This window comes from Pteropus vampyrus, unplaced genomic scaffold (genome assembly GCF_000151845.1).
Source record: "Pteropus vampyrus isolate Shadow unplaced genomic scaffold, Pvam_2.0 Scaffold394, whole genome shotgun sequence".
Classification (NCBI taxonomy): Eukaryota; Metazoa; Chordata; class Mammalia; order Chiroptera; family Pteropodidae; genus Pteropus; species Pteropus vampyrus.
In genome coordinates this window covers 1,409,666-1,437,013 of record NW_011889175.1, presented here as the reverse complement: position 1 = coordinate 1,437,013, position 27,348 = coordinate 1,409,666, and the positions used below count along the sequence as shown (strand labels likewise).

The 27,348-nt window shown below is 49.5% G+C and overlaps 4 protein-coding genes and 1 long non-coding RNA gene across 14 annotated transcripts in view; 3 read left to right on the top strand and 2 right to left on the bottom strand.

Moving 5' to 3' along the window:
* On the bottom strand, positions 1–2,410 carry THAP11 (THAP domain containing 11). The gene has a single exon (XM_011380508.2). It carries the CDS (start codon positions 1,612–1,614, stop codon positions 694–696), a length of 921 nt encoding a protein of 306 aa, XP_011378810.1. The 5' UTR covers positions 1,615–2,410; the 3' UTR covers positions 1–693.
* Positions 2,411–5,158: 2,748 nt separating this feature from the next.
* On the top strand, positions 5,159–10,950 carry CENPT (centromere protein T). 2 transcript variants are annotated; one of them, XM_011380507.2, is made up of 13 exons: positions 5,173–5,516; positions 6,667–6,757; positions 6,905–6,992; positions 7,094–7,190; positions 7,310–7,446; positions 7,571–7,607; positions 7,818–7,966; positions 8,599–8,787; positions 9,061–9,387; positions 9,652–9,742; positions 10,278–10,454; positions 10,538–10,642; positions 10,719–10,950. In XM_011380507.2, the coding sequence occupies exons 1-13, from the start codon at positions 5,404–5,406 to the stop codon at positions 10,840–10,842; spliced, it is 1,725 nt and encodes a 574-aa protein (XP_011378809.1). In that variant the 5' UTR covers positions 5,173–5,403; the 3' UTR covers positions 10,843–10,950. The 2 variants fall into 2 exon arrangements, with proteins under 2 accessions (XP_023379338.1, XP_011378809.1); XM_023523570.1 differs by lacking the exon at positions 8,599–8,787 and having other exon boundaries at positions 5,159–5,516.
* On the bottom strand, positions 10,945–24,477 carry TSNAXIP1 (translin associated factor X interacting protein 1). 8 transcript variants are annotated; one of them, XM_011380503.2, is made up of 16 exons: positions 24,034–24,477; positions 21,208–21,307; positions 16,803–16,906; positions 16,526–16,652; positions 15,276–15,369; positions 14,476–14,672; positions 13,912–14,047; positions 13,308–13,477; positions 13,068–13,227; positions 12,861–12,991; positions 12,575–12,700; positions 12,285–12,437; positions 12,072–12,181; positions 11,734–11,860; positions 11,534–11,640; positions 10,945–11,327 (listed from the first exon to the last, which is right to left on the bottom strand). In XM_011380503.2, the coding sequence occupies exons 1-16, from the start codon at positions 24,078–24,080 to the stop codon at positions 11,087–11,089; spliced, it is 2,130 nt and encodes a 709-aa protein (XP_011378805.1). In that variant the 5' UTR covers positions 24,081–24,477; the 3' UTR covers positions 10,945–11,086. The 8 variants fall into 8 exon arrangements, with proteins under 8 accessions (XP_011378805.1, XP_011378806.1, XP_023379332.1 ...); XM_011380504.2 differs by lacking the exons at positions 16,526–16,652; positions 16,803–16,906 and having other exon boundaries at positions 11,087–11,327; positions 24,034–24,476; XM_023523564.1 differs by lacking the exons at positions 15,276–15,369; positions 16,526–16,652; positions 16,803–16,906 and having other exon boundaries at positions 11,087–11,327; positions 24,034–24,065.
* On the top strand, positions 14,745–18,956 carry LOC111731725. The gene is made up of 2 exons (XR_002777303.1): positions 14,745–15,005; positions 17,276–18,956. It is a non-coding gene; the product is annotated as an uncharacterized LOC111731725 (long non-coding RNA).
* A 55-nt stretch (positions 24,478–24,532) lies between the features above and the next one.
* Positions 24,533–27,348, top strand: part of RANBP10 (RAN binding protein 10) — a 55,658-nt gene continuing 52,842 nt past the window's right edge. Inside the window, exons 1-2 of one of the 2 annotated variants that reach the window (XM_011380502.2) lie at positions 24,533–24,926; positions 25,701–25,812. In XM_011380502.2, coding sequence (XP_011378804.2) covers positions 24,539–24,926; positions 25,701–25,812 — 500 coding nt within the window. In that variant the 5' untranslated portion in view covers positions 24,533–24,538. The remainder of the gene's footprint in view (positions 24,927–25,700; positions 25,813–27,348) is intronic. The other variant, XM_023523569.1, reaches the window with a different exon arrangement.

The window sequence follows — 27,348 nt, the reverse complement described above, 5'->3', positions numbered from 1 at the left end:
TAAAAACCTTACTTTCTGTTTAATTTGTTTTGCCAAACAAACACAGTGAAAACTTTAGTCTGACTAATTGTACAGAAAATAGAATTTGTAACCAGTAGCAAACATAACAAGATAAACCTAAGTCCCTGGCAAGCTGGATCTCCATCAGCAGGTCACCTAGATCCCCTTGTAGATGGCCTCCTGGGGAGGGAAGTCCTAGGAGGCAGAGGCACAGATCTGCCAGTCCCCATCAGAATCAGAGGCTGCACCTGGGAAGGAAAAGCACGAAAAAGGGGAAAACCAATGTTTCTTGGCTCTCTCATCACACTACACAGGAGAGTTATGTCTGACTGCTGGCCAACCTCAAGGTGGTGTCTTCCCAAACCCATAGTCCTTGGGCAGCCCACCTGCATCCCTAGAGGGTAAGTTTCAAGTTCAGTGGTTCCTAAACCTCTACTGAACCAGAACCTGCAACATAAACTGGGGGTGGGGGGTGGGGGCGGGGACGTGTTAACCAAGTCATAATTGCTGGTGTCACCAGTACAGAGTCTGAGGTCCCAGATTTCAGGAGGAAGCGAGGGTGCCAAGTCACCAGCAAAAGAGTCCAGGTGTCAACCAGTGCTCCAGGAGTACAGGGGAATCTGAAAGTGGCGGCCTGAGGTCCTCCTAGGCTGGCAGGGGTCCGGGAGCCCCGCAGGCCACAGGGGGACCCGTTCACATTCCGTGCTTCTTGCGGATGACAGCCATAGCCAGTAGCCGATCCTTCTCGCGGAGTTCTTCGCGCAGCTTGGCCTCGGTGAGACGCAGGTGGCGGATGCTGCCCTTCATCTCCTTCATCTTCACTTCCATTAGCGCCAGGATGTCCCGTTGCTCGTTCAGCTTGCGCAGGAGCTCCTCCTCCGTGGTGCCTGACGACAATGAGTACGAGTGGTCGGAACCAGTATCAGGGAAGCCCTCTTCCCCAACTACCACCAACTGGGGCCCCATAGGGCACTCGGCGGCCTCCAGCCCTGCGGTAGCAGCCTCTAACTCCGAGGCGGCGGCTGCGGCGGCGGCGCCCTCTGCGGCCGCGAACTCCACTTGCACCGTCAGATCGATGGGCTTCACATCTTCTCCAGTGGGAGGGGTGGGCGCCGGCGGCACGGATCCCGGAGCCTGGCTGCCGTCTACAGCGGCCTGAAGGGTGAGGAGCACAGCCGCAGAGGCAGACACCAGATTTGGCTGCAGCTGGGCGGTCTGGGCAGTGGAAGCTGACGGCGATGGCTGCTGCGGCTGCTGCTGCTGCTGTTGCTGCTGCTGTTGTTGTTGTTGTTGCTGCTGCTGCTGCCTGCGGCGGGCGGCTGCGGCCCCCGCAGGTCTGCGTGCTACTTTGCGCTCGTTAACGCCGCGTAGCGGGAAGATGGTGGGGACGCGCACCGTGTAGGTCTTGCGGCCGCCTTGGAAGTGGACGCTGCAGAGACGGTGACCAGTGGTGGGTTGGAAGGTGGAGAAGCATCCACTGACGCCAGCACGGGACACGTTCTTGAGCCAGAGGCGCCGCAGCTCAGCGTCCTTGGGAAATGTGTAGAAGTGCAGCGCCTTGTCCCGGTGCGAGTTGTTGTAGCAGCCCGGCACGCAGCACGTAAAGCCAGGCATGGCTGCGCCGTGCGGCCCGGCCCGGCCCACCGGCCGCCTGAGCCCTTCGACGGCCGGGTCGGTCTGCCGCCGCCCGCCCTTCGACGGGCGGCGCCGCACGAGGCCTTGGGCGGCCTCCCACTACTGCCGTCCGACACAGCCGGCCTGCCCCGGCGCCCCGTGACCAGAATACGCTTCCCGCTGGCCCGCGCCGCGCCGCCCGCCAGGCCGCCCGCCTGCGCTCGGGAGTCGGCCCGGGGACGCCGCGAAGGACCGCCTGGGAAGGAGGACTACGCCCCCCACAATGCACCGCGCCAGAGGCCGCTCACTTCCGGAGCCGGGGCGGGCTTATTCTGGCCGCTTTCCAGGGCACTGCAACGGCCCATGCAGAGCACATTCTTTCCCCGACCCGACTTATCCTCGGTGGACTAGAAAGGCATATTGGGTCAGGACGTTGTCGCCGGGACCGCCCTTTACAAAGACCAGAAATGCTGATGGGGTCGGGCGGCGGGCGCCCCTCCAGTGCGCAAGCGCCATGAGCAAGTGCCCACGAAAACTACAATTCCCGCAATGCCTTGCGCTGAACCCGGAGGTGGAGGCCTGGAGCGCCGCCTAAGGGAGAGGTCGGGTTACGGAGGACCAGGATTTAGGCGAGGTTGTTTTGCCCGCCCCAAGCGGTACCACAAACCTTGGTGGCTGAGTCGTAGGCATTACTATGGTGATGGGGCGGGATACCTGGGCTTCAGCACTTTTAAAGACGTTAGGATCCCCTTTTCCTTGTGTTGGGGACTCTCCCCCAACTTAGCCGCCAAAGCGTACTTAGTAGGCGTACTGTGCCCCGGGCGCAATGCGTGCAGTTGGGAACCTTGCTCTGAGGGATGGTTCACTCAAAGCCCGATTTCCTGGCCCGATTTCTTAGAGGGATGAGGGCCCGACTTTTGGATAATAGATGTGAATACACGCGAATTTACATAGATGTGAAGAAACGCTCAACAGGAATGAACTGGACAGAGAAGAAAATGGGAGGTGGAGACCCAGGAAGAGAAAATGAGGAAAAGCTTGGGTGGGGAGGAGTAGCTGGTTCTTGCCCTGGGAACTAGCCCTTTAGGCCCTGAGGCAGAAAAGAGCTCCACCTTTAAAGCGGGCGGCAGGTGTAGCAGAAACGCTGAAAGATACCAAACTGGGCCAAATAAAAATATTTGAGATTTTATTCTGCAGGAGACTGAGAGTTGTTGAAGGATGCTAAGCGAGAGGATAAGCAGAATTTGTATTGTAACAAGACACCTCCCAACTTCCTCGACTTCTATGAGGAGAATGTTCTAAAAGGCAAGAGAGCCTGTGGGAAACCTGGGAGCCCAGGCAGTCGTCCAGGAAAATTAACCTGCAAGCTAGTCCTCCTTTGCTGAGTTCTCCTTTCTCCTACTTATTCCTCTTCAGTTTCTCTCTGACTCATTTTTTTTTCTCCTGATGACGAACCACGGATATGAAATTAAAGCCTAGTATATATTATTTGTAATTATTTGATATAAAAACAAAAATAGATTGGGCTATTTAAATGCTTGCAAAAGAAAGAAAAATGTTCCAAGTTAACTTTATATTTTTAGTTTGTTGTTCTTTATTATAAAAGACCCGTACTTAAAAAACAACTATCTTTCCGGTCCCAACACCTAAACATTACCATTGCATTTCTGTTTACAACCAATGTGATTCTTGGCTATTTGTGTGGGTTTCACAGACCTATAAAAGGAGAAAGTCCCATTCCTCCTGCCCTGTGCAACCGATTCCACAGTTTGAACCATAAGATTCGGAAATGTATTCTCGGATATGTGTAGCCAGTAGCGAAAGATGTACATTCATTTGAGTGAATCATTTATACAATAGTAAAAATATGAATAAACACTTCGTTATGATTAAATGTTTTAAAGTGTGTGCATTATAGATAAAATTCGCATAAGAGCATTGTATATGTTATCTATTTTCATTGTCTTGCAGTTACTGATATGGTTCTACTCCTGTCTCAAGACCTACCTTACTCAAAAATGTTGGTGAGGTTAAATTGATATATCGTTATGCACAGAACATCAAAGATTATGCTCAATAAAACCCTACCTTCTAGTACATAAAATCACTTCTAGTCTACATTTAATCTTACACACTCAAAACATATCTGGAATGCATGGCTTTCTTCCCACCCCATTGCCCTGCCCACCCTCTATCTTGTCACCTCTGGAGAAAGGCAAGAACTTTTCACATGTCTTCCTACTTCCAATCTTGCCTCTCCTACATTCTTGTTCTTCACATGGCTGCCAAAGAAAATATGATTATGTGATAGCTTTGCTTAAATCCCTGCAGTGGTCTATTGCATTTAGAACAATGTCCAGACTTCTTTCCAGAGCCTGCCAGATACCACATGGTCTGGCCCTTGCCAATCTCTCATTCCTCCTTTCTTCACTCATGAGCCCAGTGTGTTTTAAACAAGTAATAAATATAAAATTTAATCAATTATGTAAATACATATAACAATACCATGCAAAAGTAAGTTTATTTGGAAAGATTTTGTTTTTTTCCCATATTATCCAGTTCGAGGCTTTAAAACAAACAAATAAATAAATAAGAAATAAGTAAATATTGACCTTAGGGGACCATGGAAATGTGTTTGCAAAGAGCTAACCAATTCAGTCGGATAACAGAGGTCAGCTCTATTTTTTTTTAATTAAGTTTATTGGGGTAACATTGGTTAATACAATTATAATTTTCAGGTGTACATTATCATTTGACATCTGTATATTCTATTGTTTACCACCCAAAGTGCAGTTTCCTTCAGCTACCATATATTTGATCCCCTTTACCCACTTCACCCTCCCCCTAAACCCTGTATTTGACTGCCTTTACCCCGTCTACCTTCCCCCTCTACCTCCCTCTCCTCCCCTACTCCAAGTCAGCTCTAAATGATAAGGAAGATTGATATTATTCCTTTGCAGTGCTCTTATTTTGAGGAGCAAGAATCTTTTTTTCATTTGCTTTATTTTTTAACACAAACACAAATATGTCCATGTCTGAGTATCTGCTACTTTACCCCCGATCTTGGAGCAAAAAAAAAAACAACATGGGAAACTTAAGTTCTAATTCAGTTCCCATGAAAACTTAAGAAAGGCGGTGGAGGCTGTCAATCAGTGAAAAATATGGTAATAGAAGTCTCCAGCATTAATAAAACTTTTGAGAGCCGGAATTCATCTCAAAATGGCACATGTTTGGAGATCATCACTTCTGCTGGGTCACAAACACTAGCCTCAGAGTATGCAAACTAATCTCTTCTCATAGATACCAATCCTACCTAGTGGTCTTTGCAAATGCAAAGATAAAATTATTTTTTTCCTGGCTTAAGTATCTCTCCTCACCTTCGGAGAGGGAGATGGGAAATGAATGTTGGGAAATGAGAGACATTCTATAACAGTGACCACTATTTGTTGATGGCCTGACTTACTGTGTCAGACCCTGAGTTAAACATTATTTCACTGAATCATTACAAACCCGTTATTAGGTGGCTATCATCCTCAACTTAGAGATGAGGAAACCAAGCTTCGACTGGATACATACATTTGCCTAGGCTTACTGTTAGGTAAAACAGTCTCCAAATACAAAGTTTGCAACCACCGCTGTACACGCCCTGCGCCTCTCGGCGGTAGGGCTAGAACGGCAATTCCCGTGGGACTGTGCGGCAACCTCGCGAGAGCTGGCTTAAATGCAGCGGCGGGAAGACGACAGCCGTGGCTACCCCAGCAGTTAGTTGAGAGGTGGACCTTTGAAACTATGGCAGACAGCTACAGCTCCGACAACGAGCCAACGACGCGCACGCTGCTGCGGCGTGTGCTGGATACAGAGTGCCCACGCACCCCGCGGCGACCCCGAAGTACTCGGGCTGGGTATGTGAGGGCGCCGCCCCAGCACTTGAGCAACCGGAGGGACTTGGGGTGGGGTCGCTGTAGGATCCAGCGCTGACCCTGTTTAGAGAAGGAAACCTAAGTCTCAGAGAGTTGCAGAGCCCAGGGCTCTGGGAAGTGGTCCTATTTCTCTAGCTGGGCTTCAGTCAGCTCTTTGTGCTGCTCCCTAGACTCCGGGCCACCAGGCCTCGGGACCACAGAGTTAAATTATGCCCTCGTTTTCGGGGATCCGCCTCTGGAAGTGAAGGATAGGCGCTCAGAATACTGCCTTCTGCTCTGTTCTCTAAGCCACTTTTCCCAAAATCAGCCCAGAGTGTGTCAAGGCATCTGCCCAGAACTATCTCCCAGGTGGTCCCACCTCTCTCTGCATTCAGTCCTACTGCCCCTGTAGCTCCCAGCTGGAAGATGAGAAAGGAGCTGGAGAGCACAGCCTGGGCAGTAGTTGAGAGGCAAGAACTGGAAAGATGCTTTGCTAGGGAACAGGGATTTGGCTTGACTGGGTGGATGTGTCAGCAGGTGAGGGCTGTGGTGAGCTCATGGAGCAGAGGCTGTGGGAGTTGGCATCTGCCAGTCTGGGGCAGTGCAGTTCCTTTAAAAGCAACGGGAAGACATTCATTACATGTTTTAGACCTATGCTGATGAAATGAGAGCTGTGCCCTGGGAACATTTATGTGGTTCTGGAATCTGAGAGGGATTGGACTGGAGAGACTAGGGCTAGAGTGACCCATGTGGAGGTTGCTATCAGATCCCAACAAGTACTTAAATGGTTTAAAATATTTAAATGTCTTTCTTGGATTGTTACTTTAATGGCTGGAATGGATACTCTTTTAATTGCTTTTCTCTGTGGCTAACCCCTACTTATGCCCAAGTCACATTTGTGAAGCCTTTCTCAGCCCCTCTCTCTGGCTGTGTCATCATATTCTCTCTCTTCCTGTACCCTTTGGACTCCCTTTCATTCACAACCCTAGTGACATAGAACTGGAAACAGGGGCTATGGGAGGGCCAAGTGTTTTCCGAGGCCTTGGCCCTGAGGGAAAAGGACTTCAGACCAAGATCCCTGATGAAGGCATGTCTTTGCATCCACTAGTTCCCCCTCCCTACATAGTTCTCAGAACCACTTGTCTTTATACAGTGCCCGGAGAGCCCTGCTTGAAACACCTTTCTCTATGAGGCTGAGGAGCCAAACAAAGACAACTTCTCGGCAGCCTTCCCATAGAGCCAGGGTAAGTAAGTGCCCAGCCCACTGATCACTACAGGGCTCTGGCTGCCTTCAGGGTGAGGGCCCTGAAGTCTAGCTCTGCTCTGGAGCTCATCTTGAAGGAATCTCAAGGCAAAGAGACAGACTGTTTGCTTGGTGCTTTCCCTCAAAGTCTGTTGGCAGATTGGCCCACATTCAAGCCAGTGGACACCTGAAGGAACAGACCCCCCGGACTCTGCTGGAGAACATCCTACTAACTGGTGAGTACTGGCCTGCTGGTCAGTTAGGCCCCAGTCCCATAGTATCCCTCGTTCAGGGCATCTTGCCCTGCCAGCTGCACCTTCTCCTTGTATTTCTATAGCCCCAGAATCTTCCATGGTCATGCCAGAGCCAGAGGTGATGCCAGTGCCAGCACCGCAGGTGGTCCAGCCCTCCAGCTGGGAAAGCAGTCGGGGCAGGTACACAATGAATTCCCCTCTGGGACTGGACTGTTAGACAGCTCCAGTCTTAGAACCTCTTGGGGGTCCCCAAAAGCCATATTTGGGCTTCCTGGCCTGTCTAAGCTCTATCCTTGTAGCCTGGAACTGCAACTTCCTGAGCTTGAACCCCCCACAACCCTGGCTCCAGATCTGCTGGCTCCTGGCAGGAGGAAGCAGAGGCTGAGATTGTCAGTGTTTCAGCAAGGAATGGACCAGGGGCTGCCTCTCTCCCAAGGTGAGGCCCTGGACAATGCCTATGACCACCTTCTCCTGTCCTCTGTAGAGGCTGAGGAGGCCTGAGAGAGGGCTATCATGAGTCTGGGTAACTTATCATGGTTTCTTTTTATGTCCTCTTGCAGAGCTTCATGGGAAAGCTGATGCCTCCTCCCTCACCAGGTGCCATTGTCTGTTCTGGGGGTTGTTGGAGGAGAGCCTTGGGGAATGACTAGAATAGATTCTGGCCATACTTCTCACTGCCAGTTTTAGCCTCACAGCATGGTGGTTGTGTTCTAAGAAATGAGAGCACCAGGGCAAATGGAGAAATCAGGAGATGAGGGGAGCTGGGCCTCAGGTCGCTGACTTTCCTCTGTGCTTTCCTCCCACCAGCTCCCTCAACCTGACCTTTGCCACACCTTTCCACCCACAATCAGTGAAGAGGCCTGGTTTGGCCCGCAGACCTCCTACACGCCGAGCTGTAGATGTGGGTGTATTTTTGAAGGATCTGCAAGATACTTCTATGGCCTTGGCTGCTCCAGGTAAGGTTGAGATTTCCCTCTCACAGCCTGTGGGGAAGGCTTTCCTCCATGACAGATAGGAGGTGCTGTGTGAGTCCAGTGTTGCTCCCCTCTACATTGGGTCAAGGACAGTGAGCAAGCCTGGCCAGTAGGTCTATAAGGAGTTTCTGCTTTCTTTCCATAAGGTGCTCTTGTCTTGGTAGGACAGTCCCTCAGGGTCTCTTCCAAGACCTCATATCCTTGAGGAGCTATAAGCTGAGGTTAGGAAAGGGTGGCTAGAGCTTGTTGGGAGTTGAAAGGGGCCAAGTTTCAGGAACAGCTAGCCAGTCAGAGCTGACCTGGGAACCTGATTCAGGAAGACAAGTTAAGTTCACTAAGGTAAGAGAAGGGTTCCAGGTAGAGGAAACAGAGTGAGACATAGAGAGTAGAGGCATGATGAGCATTTTGGGTGGGGTAAGCTGTGGAGCCTAGGAATGGCAGGCTAAGGAACAGGAAGGTGAGCACAGAGAGCTATGGAAGGGAGATAAGGTAGCCTTCTCTCTCTGAAAGCCACTTCGGGCAGACTCATGGGACCCCCTAGCCAGGCCCTAGTGACTGGGTAGCAGCAAGTAGGCCTGGAATACACTGAGTGCCATCTGGTTCTTGATCTCCAGGTGATAGCCTCAGAACCCCTGTTGCTACCCTACCAACGAACACTGCGTTGGAGGACACCCAGCCTTTCTCCCAGCCTTTGGTTGGCCATTCCCCCAGTGTGCACCACTCCCTGACCTGCCCCTCTTTCTCTGCTGAGAGGGCTGTCAGTTGGAGGACACATCGCAGTAGGCCTGGGCTACAGAACAACAGTGAGTATGTAGGGAAGGTGGTCTGGAGCCAAGCTAAGTTTAGGCAAGAGTTGGCAAGTCCTTATGTGTTTCCCCAGAGCACCCTGGCTGTTGGTCCTTCCTCCATCCAAGAACAGAGTCAGTGTTGGACCAAGAGACTCCAAACCAGTACACTGGGGCTGCCTCTGGCCTCTTAATGGGCTACGCTGGGTTTTACTACTCCATCTTTACCCAATCTCAGAGCTACAGCCTTGACCTACTGCTTTTCTAGCCTTTATTCTCCCCTTGATCCAGGTCCTGGGAAACCAGCCCAGCTTCTGGCAGGAAAGGCAAAGGAGGTTGATGCTCTTGGTATGGGTTTCCTAAACACTAGCAATAATATCTCTGGAGAAGATGGACTAGAGCCCTTACACGGTGGAGTTGGTGAGGAGGTAGAGGAAATGATGGAAGAATGCTTGAGCATGAGCAAAGTGAAGGAGGCAGCAGTGGCACAAGGATCTCTTAGAGCAGAAGAGCCTGAGAGACACACAGAAGTGATAAAATCAGAGGGATCCCAGGGGACTATTGAGGCCAAGGAACCAAAAAGATCTTCAGGGGATAAGGACACCTCTGGTAGAGCAGGTAAGGGGCCCAGTGCAGGGATTGGGGGGAGAATGGGTAAGTGATGGCTATGTTCAGTCCCTGGCCTTGGAGGAGGGCCTTACATGGATGGGTTTTGTTGCTGAGCACAGGTAGCGTTGGGCCAGGGAGACTCAGAGGGGCCCCTTGCTTGGCTGGCTGGAGCTAAATGGGGCCCTCGATGAACGGGACAGGGAAGCTATAGGCCTGCAGGATTGTGCGAGACGGTTAGGCCTGAGTCCCCTTAACCCTCCCATTTCTCTGCAGCAAGTCCAGAGTTGGCCTGCAGCACGCCAGAGTTTCCTCAGGCCAGGCAACTTCATTTTCTTGAGCCAGCTCGACCCGCAAGCACTGCAATGTAAGGTCCCATAACCCTATTCCACATGGGCCTTTTGGGCAGGGGGCAGGCACCACAGGTTGGCATTGGGCCCCACAAGATTATCCCTCTTCCGACAGGTATGCAGATCATTATCTAGCAGAGCATCCTTAGGTGTTCTGGGTGTGGCTCACTAAAAGCATATCTGTCATTCTGGTACCTGATTCTGGGGGCTTAGAGGAACCTGGGTAGGGGCAGGGACAGTCACAATAGGCTGAGGGGAGGGAATGTCCATGCTGAGGTCTGAGGGTCATGGGCCTGAGCAAAAACCAGTTTGTATGGTGAGGCTAGACTGGGACATTTGGTCCAGACTGTGGAGGATAAAGGTCCCAGGGAAAGACCAGGCCTCTACATGACCCCTTGTCCCCACTGAGCCCAGCAGATGATTAGAGCTGTTGGTCCAGGCTGGCCAAGGAGCACAAGGGCCCCAGTCCTGACAGGAGCTAGCAAGACTTATCTGTGATTAGAGGACTTCTCAGGTAGCAATTCAGCTAACTCTGTCCATTCCTGCCCCTAGTTTATCTTCAGAGCCTCTGGAGCCTCTATCAGCTAGGCTTCCTCCCAGGGCCCGAACTGCTGGCCCCAGAATCCGTCAAGATCCTTATAAGACTGGACTGAGCCACTATGCTAAGCTCTTCAGCTTCTATGCTAAGATGTCCATGGAGAAGAAGGCTGTTGAGATGGTGGAGAAGTGGTGAGTCCTGGATCCTCAGGGAGAGGAGCCTCTCAGATGATGAACACTTTGTTCAGTCTATTCTACTCCAATCTTCTTGGCAGCCTGGATAAATATTTCCAACATCTGTGTGATGACCTGGAGGTATTTGCTGCTCATGCTGGCCGCAAGACTGTGAAGCTAGAGGACCTGGAGCTGCTGATGCGACGGTCAGTGGGTGGAAGTAGGGAGATTATGGGTGTGGGAATGCTGGTGCTGATTCTGTATCTCTATCATCTTCTGCAGGCAGGGCCTGGTCACTGACCAAGTCTCCCTGCACGTGCTTGTGGAGCGGCACCTGCCCCTGGAGTACCGGCAGCTGCTAATCCCTTGTGCGTTCAGTGGCAACTCTGTCTTCCCTGCTCAGTAATGGTCAGCCCTTGACAACTGCCTTGACCTCACCAGGGGCCCCTTGGCACCACATATTCTTCCAGTTCTCCTCCCCACCCCCATCATCAATAAAGTGTCACAAACAGAATATGTTGTGTTTCGGTACATGTCCTGGGGCCAGCCAGGCAGGGACTAGCCCCCTCCTTTGCATAATCAGGAGAATAGCATGGACTCAGACAAACAATTTTATACTAAAAATCAAGGGTTTGCTGCCCACAGTGGCTCTAGCTTACAGGCTCCTGCTCTCGAGGCCCCATGCGCCTGATGTCGGCCATCTGAAGCCGTTCCAGGGCAGTCTGGAGCTGTATCACAATGTCCTCTGTCTTTTCCTCAGCCTCCTCTGGCAGTTCTGTCACAGGGAGCTGGAAGGCCTGGCTCAAATAGCTGTTCAGGGTCTGCTTGTCCAGTTTGGGATCTATGGTCATCAGGGCCTCACGTACCTTGGGTAGGGTCACCTTTTCACGGCTGCCCCAAAAGAAAAGAGAGAGATAGGCCTTGACTGCCCCCCACCCCAGACCCCAAGATGCCTTCTGCCAGGCTTGAGCAATATATAGTGCCCAGCAGCAAGCTCAATACGCAGGGAGACCCAGGGGCTTGAAATGCTACCCTGTGGCCCAACCTGTGGGACTTGCCTATGGCTAAGTGGACCTGAGGGCCCCAGGGTCACTCACAGTTCAAGGCCCAGCTCCTGCTTTAGTTCCTGTAAGTAATCATCCTTTTCATCCAAGTACTGTTCCCATAGCTGTTGCACAAAAGGCCTACTTTGGCCCTCTTCATCCTGAGACAGGCCATAAGATAGGGTAAGTGCACATGGGCTAGGGTCTGACGAGGCTAGAGCAGGGCTGGGAAAGTTCCTGGACCCCTGACACACCTCCGCAAACAATGAGTGGTAGTTGAGCAAGTCTGCATTGCTGCTGCTCGGATGCCAGCCCCCTGCCTCCATTAGCTCTTGAATTTTCTCTTCCTTCTTAAAGGGAAAGGTGCTCTTGAGAACAGTGCTGTGGGGAGACACAAGGGCCAACAGAGGCCAGGCTGAGACCTGCCCACCCATCTTCCTGCACCCCTTTGCTGGCCCCACTAGTGCTCAAAAGGCAGCCAGCATTGAGGCTGTGGCCTTTCCCACCAGGCTCCCCTTTCCCCAGCACACCTGGGAGCCTGGCCAGAAGAAGTGTTGGACAGGAGTTTGAGGTGGCCTGGCTGGCCTCTCACCTTAACTGCTCCATGGTTAGTAGCCCCTCGTTCTGACTGTCAACATTTGTCATCTCCTTCAGCAGCTGTGTTACTGTTTCCTTCTGCTTGATGTACACACTTTCGTTCCACTGCAGAGAGGGAAGTACTTACTACCTTGCTACTTCTTGGAGTGGTAGGGACAGAGCTGGTCTATGCTGGGGACAAAGGGTAGAGGGCCAGACCCAAGCTCACCTTTCCCATCAAGACTGCATAGAACTGACTCATGACCTCATTGGAGCGGAAGAGCTTAATATTTTCAAAAATGGTGTAAGCCCAGGCCATGGCATCAGCAGGCCCAAAACGACGCTCCAGGAAATTGAGAAAGAAATCTTGGAACTTCTCTTTCTGTAGGATAGGGGAAGACTACTTGGTCAGCTGCTCCATGGTTGGTTGGCCCTCCTCCTTGCTCCCTAGCACATTGAGGGAACCTCCCGGAGGATTCTGGAGGCCACACCAGGCCAAAATGGCTGCTGAGATCTGACCTGCTCCTCAGCAAGACGTTCTTTCCAGGCATCCTTAAGGAGGTTTATGACATCCTTCTTGGTTGGCTTCTTGTTCTCCACAACACCTTCAAACCGAAGGAAAGGGGGGATGGATTCTTCATAGCCCTGGAAGGGAAAGTGTCGGCTCATCACTGGGCTTATCTGTGGCCCCACTCTCAAGAAGGGCAGAGCCCCCGGTGGTTCCTCAAGAACCTCAAGTCTCAGCAGCAAGGCCAGGCCCTTTTGACTCTGGCCCCAACCCTCCCAAGCCTACGAACTCCCCTACCAGACCAGGGAAGAAGTCTTTCTCCTGTAGCAGGCCCACACCAATCTCCTCCAGGAGCACATCCACCAACTGGTCGCTGTTCTTGCCCTCAGCCAGCATGTGCCAGCGATCTGGGCCCCCAGCCACCACATCTGCAAGTGGAGAGTGGGAGCTGGAGTCAGAACCACACACTTGAGCAGTCCCTGGAGCCCCAATAGCCATCATTACCTTCACACTTGGCCCAGTCAGGCCGTGGTGTGGAGGTGCGCTGGATCTCCTGTAACTCAGAATGATACTGGTCCCGCTCCTTCAGTGTGCTCATGTGCAACTGCAGCAGCATCTCATGCTCCTTACAGACTTCTTTGTAGTCGTCTCTCAGGCTGTCCAGCTGTGGGCAAAGTGATTGGTCCTTGCTACCCACCTGCACGACCCTGCCCTACCCTGCCTGGCCTGCTTGCCCACCAGCACCTGCTCCTGCAAATCCTTGTTGGTCTTCTCTTGCATTTCAAAGTCCCTCCTGGGCACCACGTCGCCAAAGTTGGCCTTCATGGTGTTGAGTTCCATCTGCGTGCGGGCCAGGTCTTGCCGGGCCATCTTCAGAGCCACCGTTAACTTCACAGGGTCTTCCCCCCAGATGCCTGCCAGGGGTCCCAGCAACTTGTGTCACCTGACTCTGGTGCCTGTGGCCCAGGGCAGGGTTAGAGAGTCCCTTGGGGCATGTCTCAACTCCTGCTCTCCCTCCTTGGGAACCCCCTGGTCTTTCCCACAGTGCTACCAGCCTAGGGCTGATGGCTTAAATAGAGAAGCCCAAGACAAGGAGTACTAGGCTTGTCCTGCCCTTAGGGAGTCTAGGCTGTCTCAGCTGCCAGCAATTGTTCCTACTTAAACGACGAGTCTACGATTCTCAGTCCAGCTCAGAAGAGCCACAGACCCAGGTGGCAGCAGGGACATCTCCCATCATGAATGGGCACTTAATGAGCAGATATTAGGAGAGCTGAATGAATGGGGTTGGGTGGTGGGAGCCAGACTCCTCTCCAGCACCTCATCAGCAAGAAACCTCCCTTGGGCTTACCTGGGGACTGGGCTAGTGACATGTCTTCCCGCTGGTACCGTAGCTCATTCAGGTCCGCGATGAGGATCTTGCGGGCATCTCGCTCACTGAGGTAGCGTAGGTACTCCTCAGCCAAGGTCTTCCTTAGTTTGGTCACCTGTTGGGAAGGTGGCTGCATGGTCTTGGGCTGTCTTTGGATCCCTGTATGTAGCTAGTCCCCACAGGGGATGGGATGTGTGCTGTGTGGCCTCATCAGGGCCTAGGAACAAGAAAGGTAGAGGAAGAAGGAGACTGGCCATTCCTGAGAATCCAGCAGAGTGCCAGCGCATCCTGTGGTGGAGGTCTGGCGGTCAAGGAGCAGGACTCTCCTAGCATTTGGGGCTACATGGAACTAGTGCTGAGCTAAGGAGGAGGGCAGAACATGGAGGTAGTAGGGGCTCTGGGGAGGTGGCGGCTCAGTCTGTCATTCCAAGTAGAAGGGTGGAGGGAGTTAGGAGGTCACCTCAGTACACAAGGCCTCAGGTCACCCTTGGGGTGGGGGTGGCAGGGATTTAGGGAGCTGGTCACCGTATTATTCCCATTTACCTCGCTCTGCAATGAGATCTTCTCCTCATTCTTTTTGTCAATGATTTTTAGCAAATTCATCTTCTCTTTCTTCAGCATGGAGATTTCAGATCTCTCCTCAGCCCTCATGGCTAGGATCCTCTCATTGCAGTCTTCATTCACAGTGACAAGCTTGGCCTTCAGGGGCTCCAGAGCCCGAATCTTCTCCCTCTGGTGGGCTAAGCAGGGACAGGTGCGAGAGTCCCTTTGGGGCCATGGGGAACAGCCAGGAGACTGATGCTAGGGTCGCAGTGAGTGGCTATGCGTCTTGCAAACTCCAGGAGTCTATTAATGCCTCATTCAAAGCACAGCCTCTGCTTAAGGCCTTTCTACACTTGATTTTTTTTTTTAAAGTTTATTTGAACCAAACTGATGACATATGCTGGGGGCAGAGTCTAGATGAGGACTGGGGTCTCGCCTATGACCTTTTCCCCTACAATCTTTGTCTTACAGCTGCACCATGCCTGATACCTCCTGAGCCTGGTTGCAGGGAGCTGTCTCACTTCCCAGAGGTACTCACTCCCTCTGGGCTCAGCCTCAACAGAAAAGTACTCTATTTCCTATAGATACTGCCCCACCATGCTTCCCAAGGACAGGAGGTGGTGAGGTGCCCTCAGGTGCTCTATCACAGGACAGTGTAAGCAAAAAAGCTTAGCAGAGCTTGGTGACCTCAAGGCTCAGTTAGTAGCTGCCCCAGCCCTACTGCAGAGCCCCAGAAGGTCAAGGTAGGACCCTCTCCACACCTTCCAACCTGGGCTCAGGCAGGGAGCCTGCAGTCTTACCCAGCATCACCTCATACGCATTCTTGATAGAAGATAGCAATGGCTTGTACGTTTTGAAGTCCTCTATGAAGAACTCAAAGATCTCTCTGTAAGGCTGGCAGGAAAAGGGAACCTGTCACCTCCTGGCCTATAGCTGCCACCCTCAGTGGGACCTGAGTTTTTCTTTGCTTGGCTTAGAAGTATTCTAGCATGAAGCTGCCTGGTGACCCACATTCAAATAAATGCCCCAGGCACCACCTGGATCTCTCAAAACCAGGAAACTGAGGGGGTAGCTCTGTCTCTCCAGAGGCCTTTCCTGGTGCTGTCTCTGAGGCTTGGCAGACAACCTCTCTGGCTCTCTAGGCCACTACCCGAGCCCCTTCTCTGGCTCTCCAGGCCACTAGCCTCCTCCATGCACTGTGCCTCAGTTGGCCTCCCACCAGCACCCACCCACTCCCATTTTAAAGCCCCGTGGGAGCAGGAGGAGATGGAAGGTTCTAGCCTTGCATTCTGACCTCCAAGCAGAAGTGTGGTTTCCTGTCTCACTTGAACACACAGGAAGGTTTGGGAGGCGGCATCATGTACTGGAATGAGCACAGGCTCCTGAACAGGCCTGAGTTTGAATCCTAGCTCCACTGCTTCATACCTGAATCCCTCCTCCAAGTTTCTACTTCCTTGTTGGTGAGGTACTTTCAGCTTGTGAGGTCATATATATAAGGCCCCGTTCAGGGCCTAGCAAATGCTTTTGTCAGTGACTAAGTCAGAAGTGAGGGATTCCCCATCATTTTCCCTGTTTGAGTAGGGATTTGGTGATTCTCTCCCTTATATGTACCAGAATCCAGGTTGCATCTAGATTTCTCTCTTTGTGTGTGTGGGCTAAGTTCCTGAAGCTTTGGGCTGTTGTCACTGGGCTGGTGAACACTGTAGGACCCCTGCTTGCCCAACTGCCAGGATCCAGGCTCTATTCCCTAATATCCAATGACCAAAGCTGGGCACTGGGGATCACAGAGCTGAAGAGATTAGAGACACATCCAGTCTACCTGACTCAGGTGAGGAAACTCAAGCCTCAGGAGTTTAAAGGGTTCTATACTGGCAGGCTTTCCTACTCACTGGCTTTGTCAAAGAACATGTTTCTCTTACCAGAAAGAGGAACCCAAAAGAACTAGGAGAGGCTGGTCTCTCCTGAAGGTCTGAAGTGCTCAGTCCTGATGAACAGGGCTTCCTCCCAACTCTTCCCCGTCCCATACCTAGAGTAATTCTGTGGCTCTGACCTGCAGCTTCAGCTCCTGGGCAGAGTCCGTGCTCAGGTCTAACAGAAGGAGTTCCTTACGTAGGTAGTTCTCTAGCTGCTCCAGATACCTTGGCTTAGTAGTGCCCAGGGTCTGCTGCTGCCAGCTACTGCAGGGGAGGGCGGGCTGAGTTGTGATAGGCACCCAACGAGGAGGCCCTTGCACCCTCAGTCTGGGGCAGCACATACCCTCGTGCTGTCTCTGGACCCCATGTGGGGTCTGTAGTAGCCCATCCACCATTGGGCTGACCCTGGCTTACCCTGATCGCCTCCGGTAGTCATCCGAACAGGGCTTTCGATTATGTAGAATGGTCTGGCCACTGGTGTATGTGGGCCATGGGGACAGGTAGCCATCAATGGAAGACTGATAGGAATGCAGGAAGGGACAGGTGGGGTTACCATGGCAACATTGCTCTCCTTCCTGCTGCTTCTCTCCATCCTTCTCCCTCCACTTGTGATTTTTCCCCTCAACATCTCAATATAGTTCATGATTACAATTGTGGGCCCTAGAGTTAGAGAGGGCTTAGGCTAAGTCCCAGGTCTCCCTTATTAGTTGCGTGACCACAGGCTTAACTTCTCTGAGCCTTAGTCTCTGCATCTGTAAAATGGAGATGGCTATAGTCTCATTGCACTGTATTGATGTGAGGATGCAAAGAGAAAGCATAAAGGGTGGTTTACACAGACTCAGGTACCTCCTAGGAACTCAGTAAAGGTGAGCTATTCTCTTCTGTAGGTATGTCAATGAGTATTGGATACCTGTGCTATGAAAACATATAAGTACTGATCAAGACCAGCCCATGCCCTCACAACACAGTCCGGCTAAAGAGACAGAGGTAGAGGAGGGCAGGCCCAGCCTCAAGCCTGACTGACACAGACAGGACTGCAGAGATGCAGCAGCGTGAGCTGTGGAACCTGGGAGGAGACTGGGCTCCACCCTCTGGGGGAGGTGAGAAGAGTGTCCCAAAGCAGTGGGATCTCATTCTGAGCTTTGAGCAGGGGTAGGGCATGGAAGCAGTAGTATGTACGAGCTTGTTTTTTAACCTTTTCATGAAATACTCAAAACATAGGAGAAAAAAATGACCTCTGACTCAGTAAAGCCTACTTCTGGAGTTCATCTATTTAGTCATTCATTCGTTCATCAAACATTTGTGGGTCCGCTGAGTTCTAGGAACATGAGGGAAACTGGGGGTATGATGGGACTGGGGTGACAAGTGAATTGGTAATCAGAAATCAGCAGGTAGTGACTGAAGCCAATGCAGGTTACAGGAGGGTGGGGGCCCCTAAATGGAGGGGGTCAGGAGTGGGTGGGCATTTTGAAGAAGGAGGTGATGATGTCAGTGATGTGCAATAAAGCTTGAATGAGTGCGTGAGAGGAGCTGAGGTTATTTTGGGAGAAGGTGTGTGTAGGGAGTGGGGCTAGGGGACACAGAGACTGCCTGGGTAACACCTCAGGGAAACAGCAGGAATTTTGAAGATCTATGAAGAGGGGCCAATGCCCAAGGAGAGCAAGCCAGCTCAGGTGGAGGCCGAGGCCTGGGGCAGGCAGTGCATAGTGGGACAGAGATGGAGCAGCAGCTTTATGCATAAGGGTGGTCCTCAAAGCCTTATGACTGTGATAAAATTAGAAAACTCCTAAGTACCTAAAAATGTAAAATTGTTATGCAGCCATGAAATGTTTACAAAGAGGTTTAACATGGAACTATAATAATGCTATAGCTCTAAAGGTTAAGTAAGGCCTGCAATTAGGGAAAAAGCACAACCAAGTAAAATGAAAGACCAGAAAAGATGGAGGAAATAATTCAAAAGGTTATCAGCAATTATTATTCTCTAATGATAGGCCCATGGATCCTTATTTGTGTAGAACTATATATTTTTCAAATTTTTCTACAATGCACATAAACTACTTTCAAATTTAAAAGATAATTTAATTATTGAATTCAATACCGAATTTAATAGTAAAGCCCCCTCTGTGGCTCTGAGCCTAGCCTCCAGGTTCTTCTGGGATAGAGAGGCCAGGCCTACCTCCTATGCCCCATGTATCCAGGTTATAGGAGTCCTTCTAGACTAAGAGTAACTGGCTCCTGACTTTCCCAAGTGTGGAAATCCTACTGTCTCTTTGGGCTCTTCTTTGCATTCTGTTAATTCTACATGTTTTATCATAATCTTGGGATCACTCATTCTTTTCCTAAATATTTTTGGAAAGTATATATTAAGCCTTATTTCTAGGTTCCAGGGAGGACTTCAGCCTCTTGTGGGGCCTGGGTTGATCTATCTCTGTATCTCCAGAATCAACAGTATCGTACTTAACATTCTTCACAGTCTTAAACAGTACTCAGCAAATATCGTAAAATAAATATATAAAGGAATACAACAGTTTAGCATGGATGAAAGGCAAAATAAAAACAAAAACTTTACTCATTGGGTGTATTATTTACATGTGCTCTTCTTGGGTCAAGAATGCTCTATCCTGATTACTCATTCCTAAGATCTCAGGGATTCTCCTTGTTACTTTTCCCAGGCTCAATGCCTACACTTTCCCATCATTACACCCCCATCTTCTCTAAAAAACAGAGACTATGTCTGTCTTCTTTACCACTGTATCCCCAGTGCTTGAAACATCGTGGGAATCAACAAATATTTGTTGAATACATGAATACGGGAGGAAAAAAAGAGATGAAACAGAATTGTAGTAAGGAATTTAAAGCCCTCCTATCAGAATAAGCTACATCAAACAGAAAAAGGTAAAAGGTATTCATGCCAAGAGTAATCTAATTGATAATGACAGATGAACAGATTTATAACATGCATTAAATAGAAATAAAGAAAAATGATCTTTTAATATATACAAAAAAAATAATTGTAGGCCATAGATAAGGTCTTAATACATTTTAAAAGCAGAAACTATATACAGTTGATCTTTGAGCAATGTGAGGGTTAAGGCCACCAAACCCCACACAGCCAAAATCCATGTATAATGTTTCACTCCTTCAAAAGTTAACTACTAATAGCCTACTGTTGACTGGAAGCCTTACCAATAACAGTCGATTAACACATTTTTTTGTTATATGTATTATATACTGTATTCTTAATAAAGTAAGCTAGGGAAAAGAAAATGTTTAGAAAACCAAAGGTTTGTGAGTTTTTTCAAATTGTCGCAAATCTCCCCCAAATTTTCCAATATATTTATTGAAAAAAATCTACATATAAGTGGACCTGTGCAGTTCAAACCCATGTTTTTTCAAGGGTCAACTGTAACTCACATTTGCTGATATAATGCAACGAAAATAGGAATTCACAATATACCTATACCTCTAAAAAACTTGACTACTTAGAAATTTAAAAATAAATTCGTATTTTTCCTGACCCATTTTTTACTTAAAATAAAAATATAACATATTGTAGCAATGTTAAAATTACACGTTCATAATGTTTGGGACATGATCAGAGAAGCACTCATAGGTATTTAATTGCTTAAAATCCTTTCGCTATTATATTAAGAAAGAAAGCTTTAAGCCTCTGGTTGCTTGAAGAAAAAAAAAGAACTCTAAATAATAAATAAAAAAACAAACAAATGGGAAATAAAAGTAGAAATAGACAAACTGGAAAAATGAGAGAAGCCAAACAAAAATCAAGACAGAAAAAGTTTTTTAAAAGACTATCAAAATTAATGTGGTTTTTATAAAAGTGCAAAGTAACCCTAAAAGACATCTGAGAAGTTTTCAAAGAATCACTTAACCCTGGGGGGTCAATAAATTTTTCACACTTTCAGAGTCCAGTCTCCGTGTTCTGGCTGTCATTTCTCCTGGGAGAAAACATGGCCACCCTACTTTGATTTGGGGGCATGTATGGCTTCTCCAGCTGGTTAACAGCTGGGAAGGCCTCCATAAGCGGGTAGCTAGGAGGAGGGGTTCCAGGGTGCTCCATGCTCTCTGCTTCCCTCTGCAGGTGAAAACGGAAAGGGCGGCCTGGGAGAATGGTAGTGAGACAGCAGGAGGAAACGACTCCCCCTGGTGGTTGAGAACAGCGTAGCTGCCGCCGCGCAGGAAAAAAGGAGCAAAAGCACCCGGCCCCAGGTCCACTGAGAAGGGAGGAGGGGTAGGGAGTGGGTGCCCTAAATTATCGGGTCTTGCGCGGCCGTGACTGCACTTGGTCTCTTGAGGCTGGTAAAGGGTCTCTGCTCCCAACCCAAAGCCAACAATGCAACGTAGGAACATCCTTTTTACTCTTGCCTTCACACATCTACTTGAAGCATTTATGGAGCACATGTGCCAGCCACTTAAGTATCCTATCAGACACTTGGGCCATTCAGACAAAAAGTCACAGCCATGAAGGACTGTGGAAGATCTGGTGGGACCATCCTAGCACCTAGCACAGTGCCTGATACATGGCAGGCTAGACGAAGAAATGAGGTCCACTCCAGAATGCTTAGTTGCAGGAGAAAGGTGTCTATGGCTTGGGTTGAGTCTCTGCCAAGGAGTCTGGGAAGGCAAGTATGCACATTCCCATGCCAGAGCCTGGTGTACCTGGCCTCTGTAAGCTACACTCTCCTGACAACACATTTGGTGAGGCATGTTTCAGGTGGGTGGTACTTTTGGGTTACAGAGAAGGAAGCAGATAGGATATGGGGGCTGACATTTGGGGTTCCAACAGGACATTGCCACTAACCTGAGTCTTCCGTTTCTGAGAAAGCTTGCGTTTCTGGGTATTATTGGTTTCTGTGAGGAAGGGGTCATCTGTGATCACTCCTAAAGACTGCAGGTGTGTTCTGCAGAGAGAAGGGAAAGAAAGTGGTGGGTGACAGAGCCTTGCATGGGGAGAGCACTTTCACCCTTCCCAGATCCACAAGACATTACCTCCTCCAACCTCAAAGCCAGGCTCTAGGGGCTTCTAAGTGCTGCCTCTAGATTCCCAGAGATGCTGCCAACGATCTCCTGGCCCTGGGCCCAAATCATTTTCCTACATTCCCAGAAACCTTCTCATCACCAGAGTCTCGCCAACTCCTGAAGGGCAGGATATCCTCATCATGAGCCCAGAGAACCCCGTGGGCCTACATTTCTATTCAGTGTTCAGCTGTGGCTAAGATGAGAGTTTCATGTACATGACTGGCACACTTTTGGGGTGTAATACCAAATACAAAAATAGCCTGTAAACTGCAAGAAGCTGCACAGATGTTAATTATGACAGCTCAATGGGAGAAAAGTGGACCCTCAGGAGGTCTTTAACTCCTAGGCCTCTTGGGAGAGCCATCCTTGCTCAAGGTAGGAAGGCTTTTGGGGATCAACAGAGAGGGCTGCATGTGGGTAGGCAGATCCAGGTGGAAAAAAAGGAAGAAGTAATTCCAGCAATCCATGGTGGGGGATGGGGTTTATGCTGCCAGATAGACTTGTGTCTTTATTGCCCTTATTAGCTGGTGACCTTAGGCATGCTGTATAACCTCTGAACCTGTCTCTTTGTCTATAAAAGTGACTAGGACTACTCAAACTCCAGGGGAGTTGAGAGCAGTAACATGAACTCAGTTGGGAAATCCTGCCTTGCAGAGTTTCCCTATTCCATAGAGCAGTGACACCCCAAACACCAGTCCTCTGTTGTCTCTAAACAGAACAAGTGTGAACAAACCATGTCGAATAAGCACCCAGTGTGGAAAAGGAAGGGTTTTTGCCCAGATATTCATGGGTTTGAGACAGAAAACAGCAGGTTAAACTTTCTGCTCACTGTGGAGGTTGATAACTCTCTGTCAAGACCAATGAATTTTCCAAATTCTATTCTTGCTCCTGTTAAAGCTACCAAATAAGGCAAGGCAAGCAAGAAAACTATGGGGAACTCTACAAATCCTGAGAAGTTGCCAAGTGGAAAAGCTCAGAAGGTAACAGATGTTAATTCTGAATGTCAAGGGAGACAATAGTCAAAAAACAGACTGGCGAATAATAATAATTCTAAAAACATTCGGTAGAGATTACAGACTTATCTAAGGAGAAACCTGCCCCAGGGCAATGCACAACTCTAAGTTTCCTTTTAGGGAGTCTTCCTGATATATCTACAGTGCTAAGGTCTGGCTTATCCTTCACTATCCTGACCCTGCTCTAAGGGGAGCTGGAGGAGGACATCCCACATTGTGCCTCTAAGGCAAGCAGTGAAGCTGGCCCAATGTATATCATTAAATACTGGTGAATGAAGAATATGGACAAGAATGAATGACATCTTATACTGCCATCCAAGTCAGCCTCAGTAATTACATTGTGCTTTCGTCTTAAAATGGATGTGGGATCAAATATGTGGTGACAGAAAGAAATCTAACTATGGGAGGTGAACACACAGTGTAAATATATATATGCTTTATTGTTAAAGTGCACAGCTGAAACTTATTGGAGTTCGTTAACCAATGTCACCATAAAAAATAAATTAAAAAAAAATAAAATGGATGCGGATTCTCTTTCTGAGTCTGTTTCATGTCCTTTTCAAACATGGCTGCAATTTCCTCAATTATTCCTGTGCCGAGTAACGACATTCTCTCAAGCCTGCTGTCTGGTTCTTGTAGATTCATTTTAGCTCAGGATCAAATAATCAAATTGGCATTTAATTTTCTGTCTTCTGTAGGCTTTCTCTGTCAAGGCAGCAGAACTTGAAGGATTAGAGTTGAGGTGAGATCAGGTTTTTTGCTTTGAGAATGAGCAGAAGGGAGAAACTATATTCTTTCAACACTTACTGAATGCCTATTATATGCGAGAGCTATGATGACAGCATCACATACTCTACCTAAATGTTCCTAACAATGTTTGTGATGTGGGTTATATCATCTCCATGTTTAAGCTATGGAAGCAGAAGCCTGGAGCTTTAAAAGCCTTCTTTGAGGTCCCAAAGCTAGAAAAGTATCCAAAATTTTTGTTTTAACCCTTATACTTTTTGGTTTTCCTGGCTTGTTATCATATTTTGCAGTGCCCATAGGCTACACCTCTGAATACAGGCAAGAGCTACCCTGAAGTTGTGAGATGTGCCTGGTCTGTATAGAGTCAGCCAGCAATTTGACAAGCATCTTTGTTATAAGTCAGTGGGTGAAGAGGCAATTTATCTAAGAGCTCAGGTTCAGGAGTCTCACACGGCTGAATTCAAATCCTAGTCCCACCACATGTGTAAAACACATGATCTCTTTAGGCTTCTATTTCTTCATTTGTAAAATGGTAATATTACTACCTCATAGAGTTGTTGTGAGGGTTAAGTGTGGTGTATAAAACACTTGTCACGTAATAAACACTCCATACAAACAAGCTGGCTGTTACTAATGATGAAGTGTGCCCGTCCTTTTGCTAACACGTAACGTCCTCACTGGGCTGACAAGTTGTCCGGGATTCTGTTTCTACACAACTGATGTTGTGGGGCTGGAGCCCCAGACCAACGTACAGAGGAGGGAGGTGCAGAGGTCCCAGATCAGGTACTATTTCTTTTTCTGGTAGTACTCAAGCCCTCCTCTCCGCCCTCAGCCCGGCCCACGCCTACCTCGACGTGGTCGTGAAGTTGGAGCACCGCGGCTTAGGGTAGGCCATGACTCTCCAGCAGCCGGGCAGCCAGCACCAGCCGCCTAGGTAGCTGTGGTAGTGTACAGCCCGTCGCCATGGCGACCAGGCCCCAGCAGCCCAGCGGTGGGGGCGGGGTCAGGGTTTGCCACGCCCCCAAGCCCCGCGCTCGGGGGCTAGGAGGAAGGCCAAGTAGCAAAAGTGGACTCAAGCCTGGGAGCGGGGTCCCCTCAGAATCAATCACTACAGCGGATTTGACTCTAGCTACCAGAACCGAGGCTGGGGGATAAACAGAGACTATGGGGGAGGGAGGTGAACCGAGACGCTAGAGCCGCGTTGCCCGCGGGAATTGTAGTTTTTAGTGTCCCAAAGTCTCGGCCAAAGAAGCTTATGGCTGAGCAGGTTTGTACTACAACTCCCAAAGTTCCTTGCTAGCCTGAGTTGGGCCGCCTCTGGAATGCTGGGCATTGTGGGATGTGGAGTTCAAAATGTGGCAAGGAGTGGCGGTGTCCAAAAAAAGATACGGGACTAGGACTCGGTTTCCCTGCGGCCCCGGTAGGCTCGCGGGCCATTGGCTGCGCGGGGCGGATCTGGTCCCTCACCTCCCCGCCCCCAGTGACACAATAGCAGCTCCCTCCAAGATGGCGGCGGCGACGGTGGACCCGGGAGCTGGGAGCCCGCAGGCTGGAGACTCCTCCGGCGGGGGCGCTGGGGGCGCGATGCCGTCCCCGGGAGAGCAGGAGCTGAGCCGACGCCTGCAGCGCCTGTACCCCGCGGTCAACCAGCACGAGACGCCGCTGCCGCGTTCCTGGAGCCCCAAGGACAAGTATAACTACATCGGCCTCTCCCAGGGCAACCTCCGCGTCCACTACAAAGGTATTGGTCTGTTTGGCCGTGGTGGGAAAAGGCCAGAGTGTCTGCGGGCTAGCTGTGCTGCCCAGCCCCTACCCCATTACGTCTCTTCCCCGGCCCTGCTGCACCGAGTTAGGCCTTAGCCCCTGCGAGTGTCCAGGATGGTGGGGCTGACCAGGCCGAGGGTCGACTGCCTAGACTGCTCGTCCCTGAGACACCTGATGCCAAGAGAACGGCACAGGTGTCCAGACTCAGTGCTGGGTTGGACCTTCCACCCCAGAGCCTTTCTGCTTGTCCTGGGATAGCTCCAACTCCAGCTGGGCCCTTCTTCACTTCTGCTTAGTTTCAGCAGTGTCTGCAGAAAGGGGTGGTCACATCTTCTCCATTAGCCAGAGACCCATGGTTTTGCTCACCTACCAGACTCCCAGAGTGAGCCTGGGGTTTTGTGCTAAAGTGGGGTAGTGTCTTCCAGGGCTGCCTCCTCCTCCCCTCATCTCCCAGGTGGACTGCCTGTCTTCTGGAGACACTAGACTGCCAGCAGCACTGGAGAAACTCTCACATCCACCCACGTTGCCTATCCCCTCATTTGGTTTGTATGGGAAACAGTCTCAGGCAGGGTTGCTATTCTCAGGAGGTGAGCCAAAGGTGGGAGTTTTAAGTGTTTACTCAGTTGTCTGATATTTCTTAGACTATGTAAGGGCTTTCTCTGGCCTATGAAGTTGCAATGGAGCGGAGAAGAATAAAGCCTCCATTTGCATTTCCTTGTGCTGAAATTTCTTCCTTGCCCTTTCCAATTAGGTCATGGCAAAAATCACAAAGATGCAGCCTCAGTTCGTGCCACCCACCCTATACCTGCTGCCTGTGGCATTTATTACTTTGAGGTGAAGATTGTCAGCAAAGGAAGAGATGGGTAAGCCCCTCCTTACCACCTTCTTTCCCCCAACATTGAGCTATTACCTGTGGTCAGAGTTCAAGGTCTCCTACTGACACTTGTGATTGTTGTGAGCTGCTGAGCTGCATGGGTGTGGGCTGCAGAGGATTGAATAGTGGGCTGCCTGTTAACTTGGCTGTGGGCATGGCCTGGACTAAGCAGCAGCCCTTGGTGACAAGTAGGTGCATTGTGGGTAGAGAGGGGACTTCTTTTTAGCGATATTGTAATGAGATACCTCACAAGTCAGGAAAACAAGTAACAAGTTTACATTAACAATACAGCGTCCAGAATGGGGTCCCCCCGCCACTGACGTGTGTGTTTGTGACTTCCCTGCTTTCATACTCTTGCTGCATTCAAGGTTCCTTTTTATGGCATTTAGTCATACAGAGGCCTCAGTAGCCTTCAAAGGGATAGTAGAGTCTTCATAACATTCATCAAAGCTGTGGCAGCCACTGGCTTGTCATCTCGGAGTAAACAGCGTGCACATGGTCAGAATCAGGTGATCTTGCTGTTCATAAACTTGTTTTTCAGTCCAGGGACTCAAACACCAGTTGGACAGCTTAAGGAAGGCCCTCATTAAAGTCACTATTAGGGAGACTCTCTATTTTAGGGTGATCTAAGCAGACACAGGAAATCAGGGGAGATTTTTTCTTTTTCTTTTTCTTCTTCCCCCAGTCTTCCTTTTTTCTAGTGATTGTGACAAAGCAGGTGTTTAAGTTATGAAATAACATGATTGCAGCTGTCTTGGAAAGGCTTTCTTCATCAGACCTTAGGTCTGGTGCCCAGTGACCTTCGTGCCAACCCTGAGTATGTGTTCTTGAACATTCAGAATATTCCCTCTCTCCTGCTGTGGTGCATACCCCGCCCAGACGCTATACGGGGGGCAGGACTGCCAGAGTCAGAGCTTTGCCTTCTTCATCAGTGACAGTGTAACATCTCTGTCTAGAAGAGTTATGTGATCATGGGTAGACTGTGGAGCTTCAGTCTCCTCATCTGCACTGTGGGGAGCTAAGCTGCTTTTAACTCTAGAATTCTGTGATTTTGAAATTCTCATCATGGCAAGCTATTGCATGTTTCACTTTTATTGCCATCTAGTGCACTTAAAGATAGGATACTTATATTATTGGAAGGCTTTAAAGCTTCTATTTTCCCTTTTCATCCTCTGATAAGAGCACATGTTTAATATGTTTAAACTAGTGTGAATGAGAATGGCCTCGTAGAACAAACAAAACAAACATTGCAAAAACAGTTATAGTATAGATTGAACTGTTGGTGCTGAAGTCTCATATTGCCAAAGAAACTAAGGGGTGTTTCTTAAACTCGTAGGTAGGAAAATGGATTGTTTTCTCTATAGTCTTTATCCTAGAAAATAGCTGAGCTAGTGAGAGAAGAGAACAAAATTTTGGAAGGGTGTGTTTAAATGTAGAGACCCAGATCCCTTCAGCTGGCTTTTAACATTTCAGTTGTGAGTGGATCTTGTTGGAAGGCCCTGTGTCTTGTTAGATTGCCTTATTG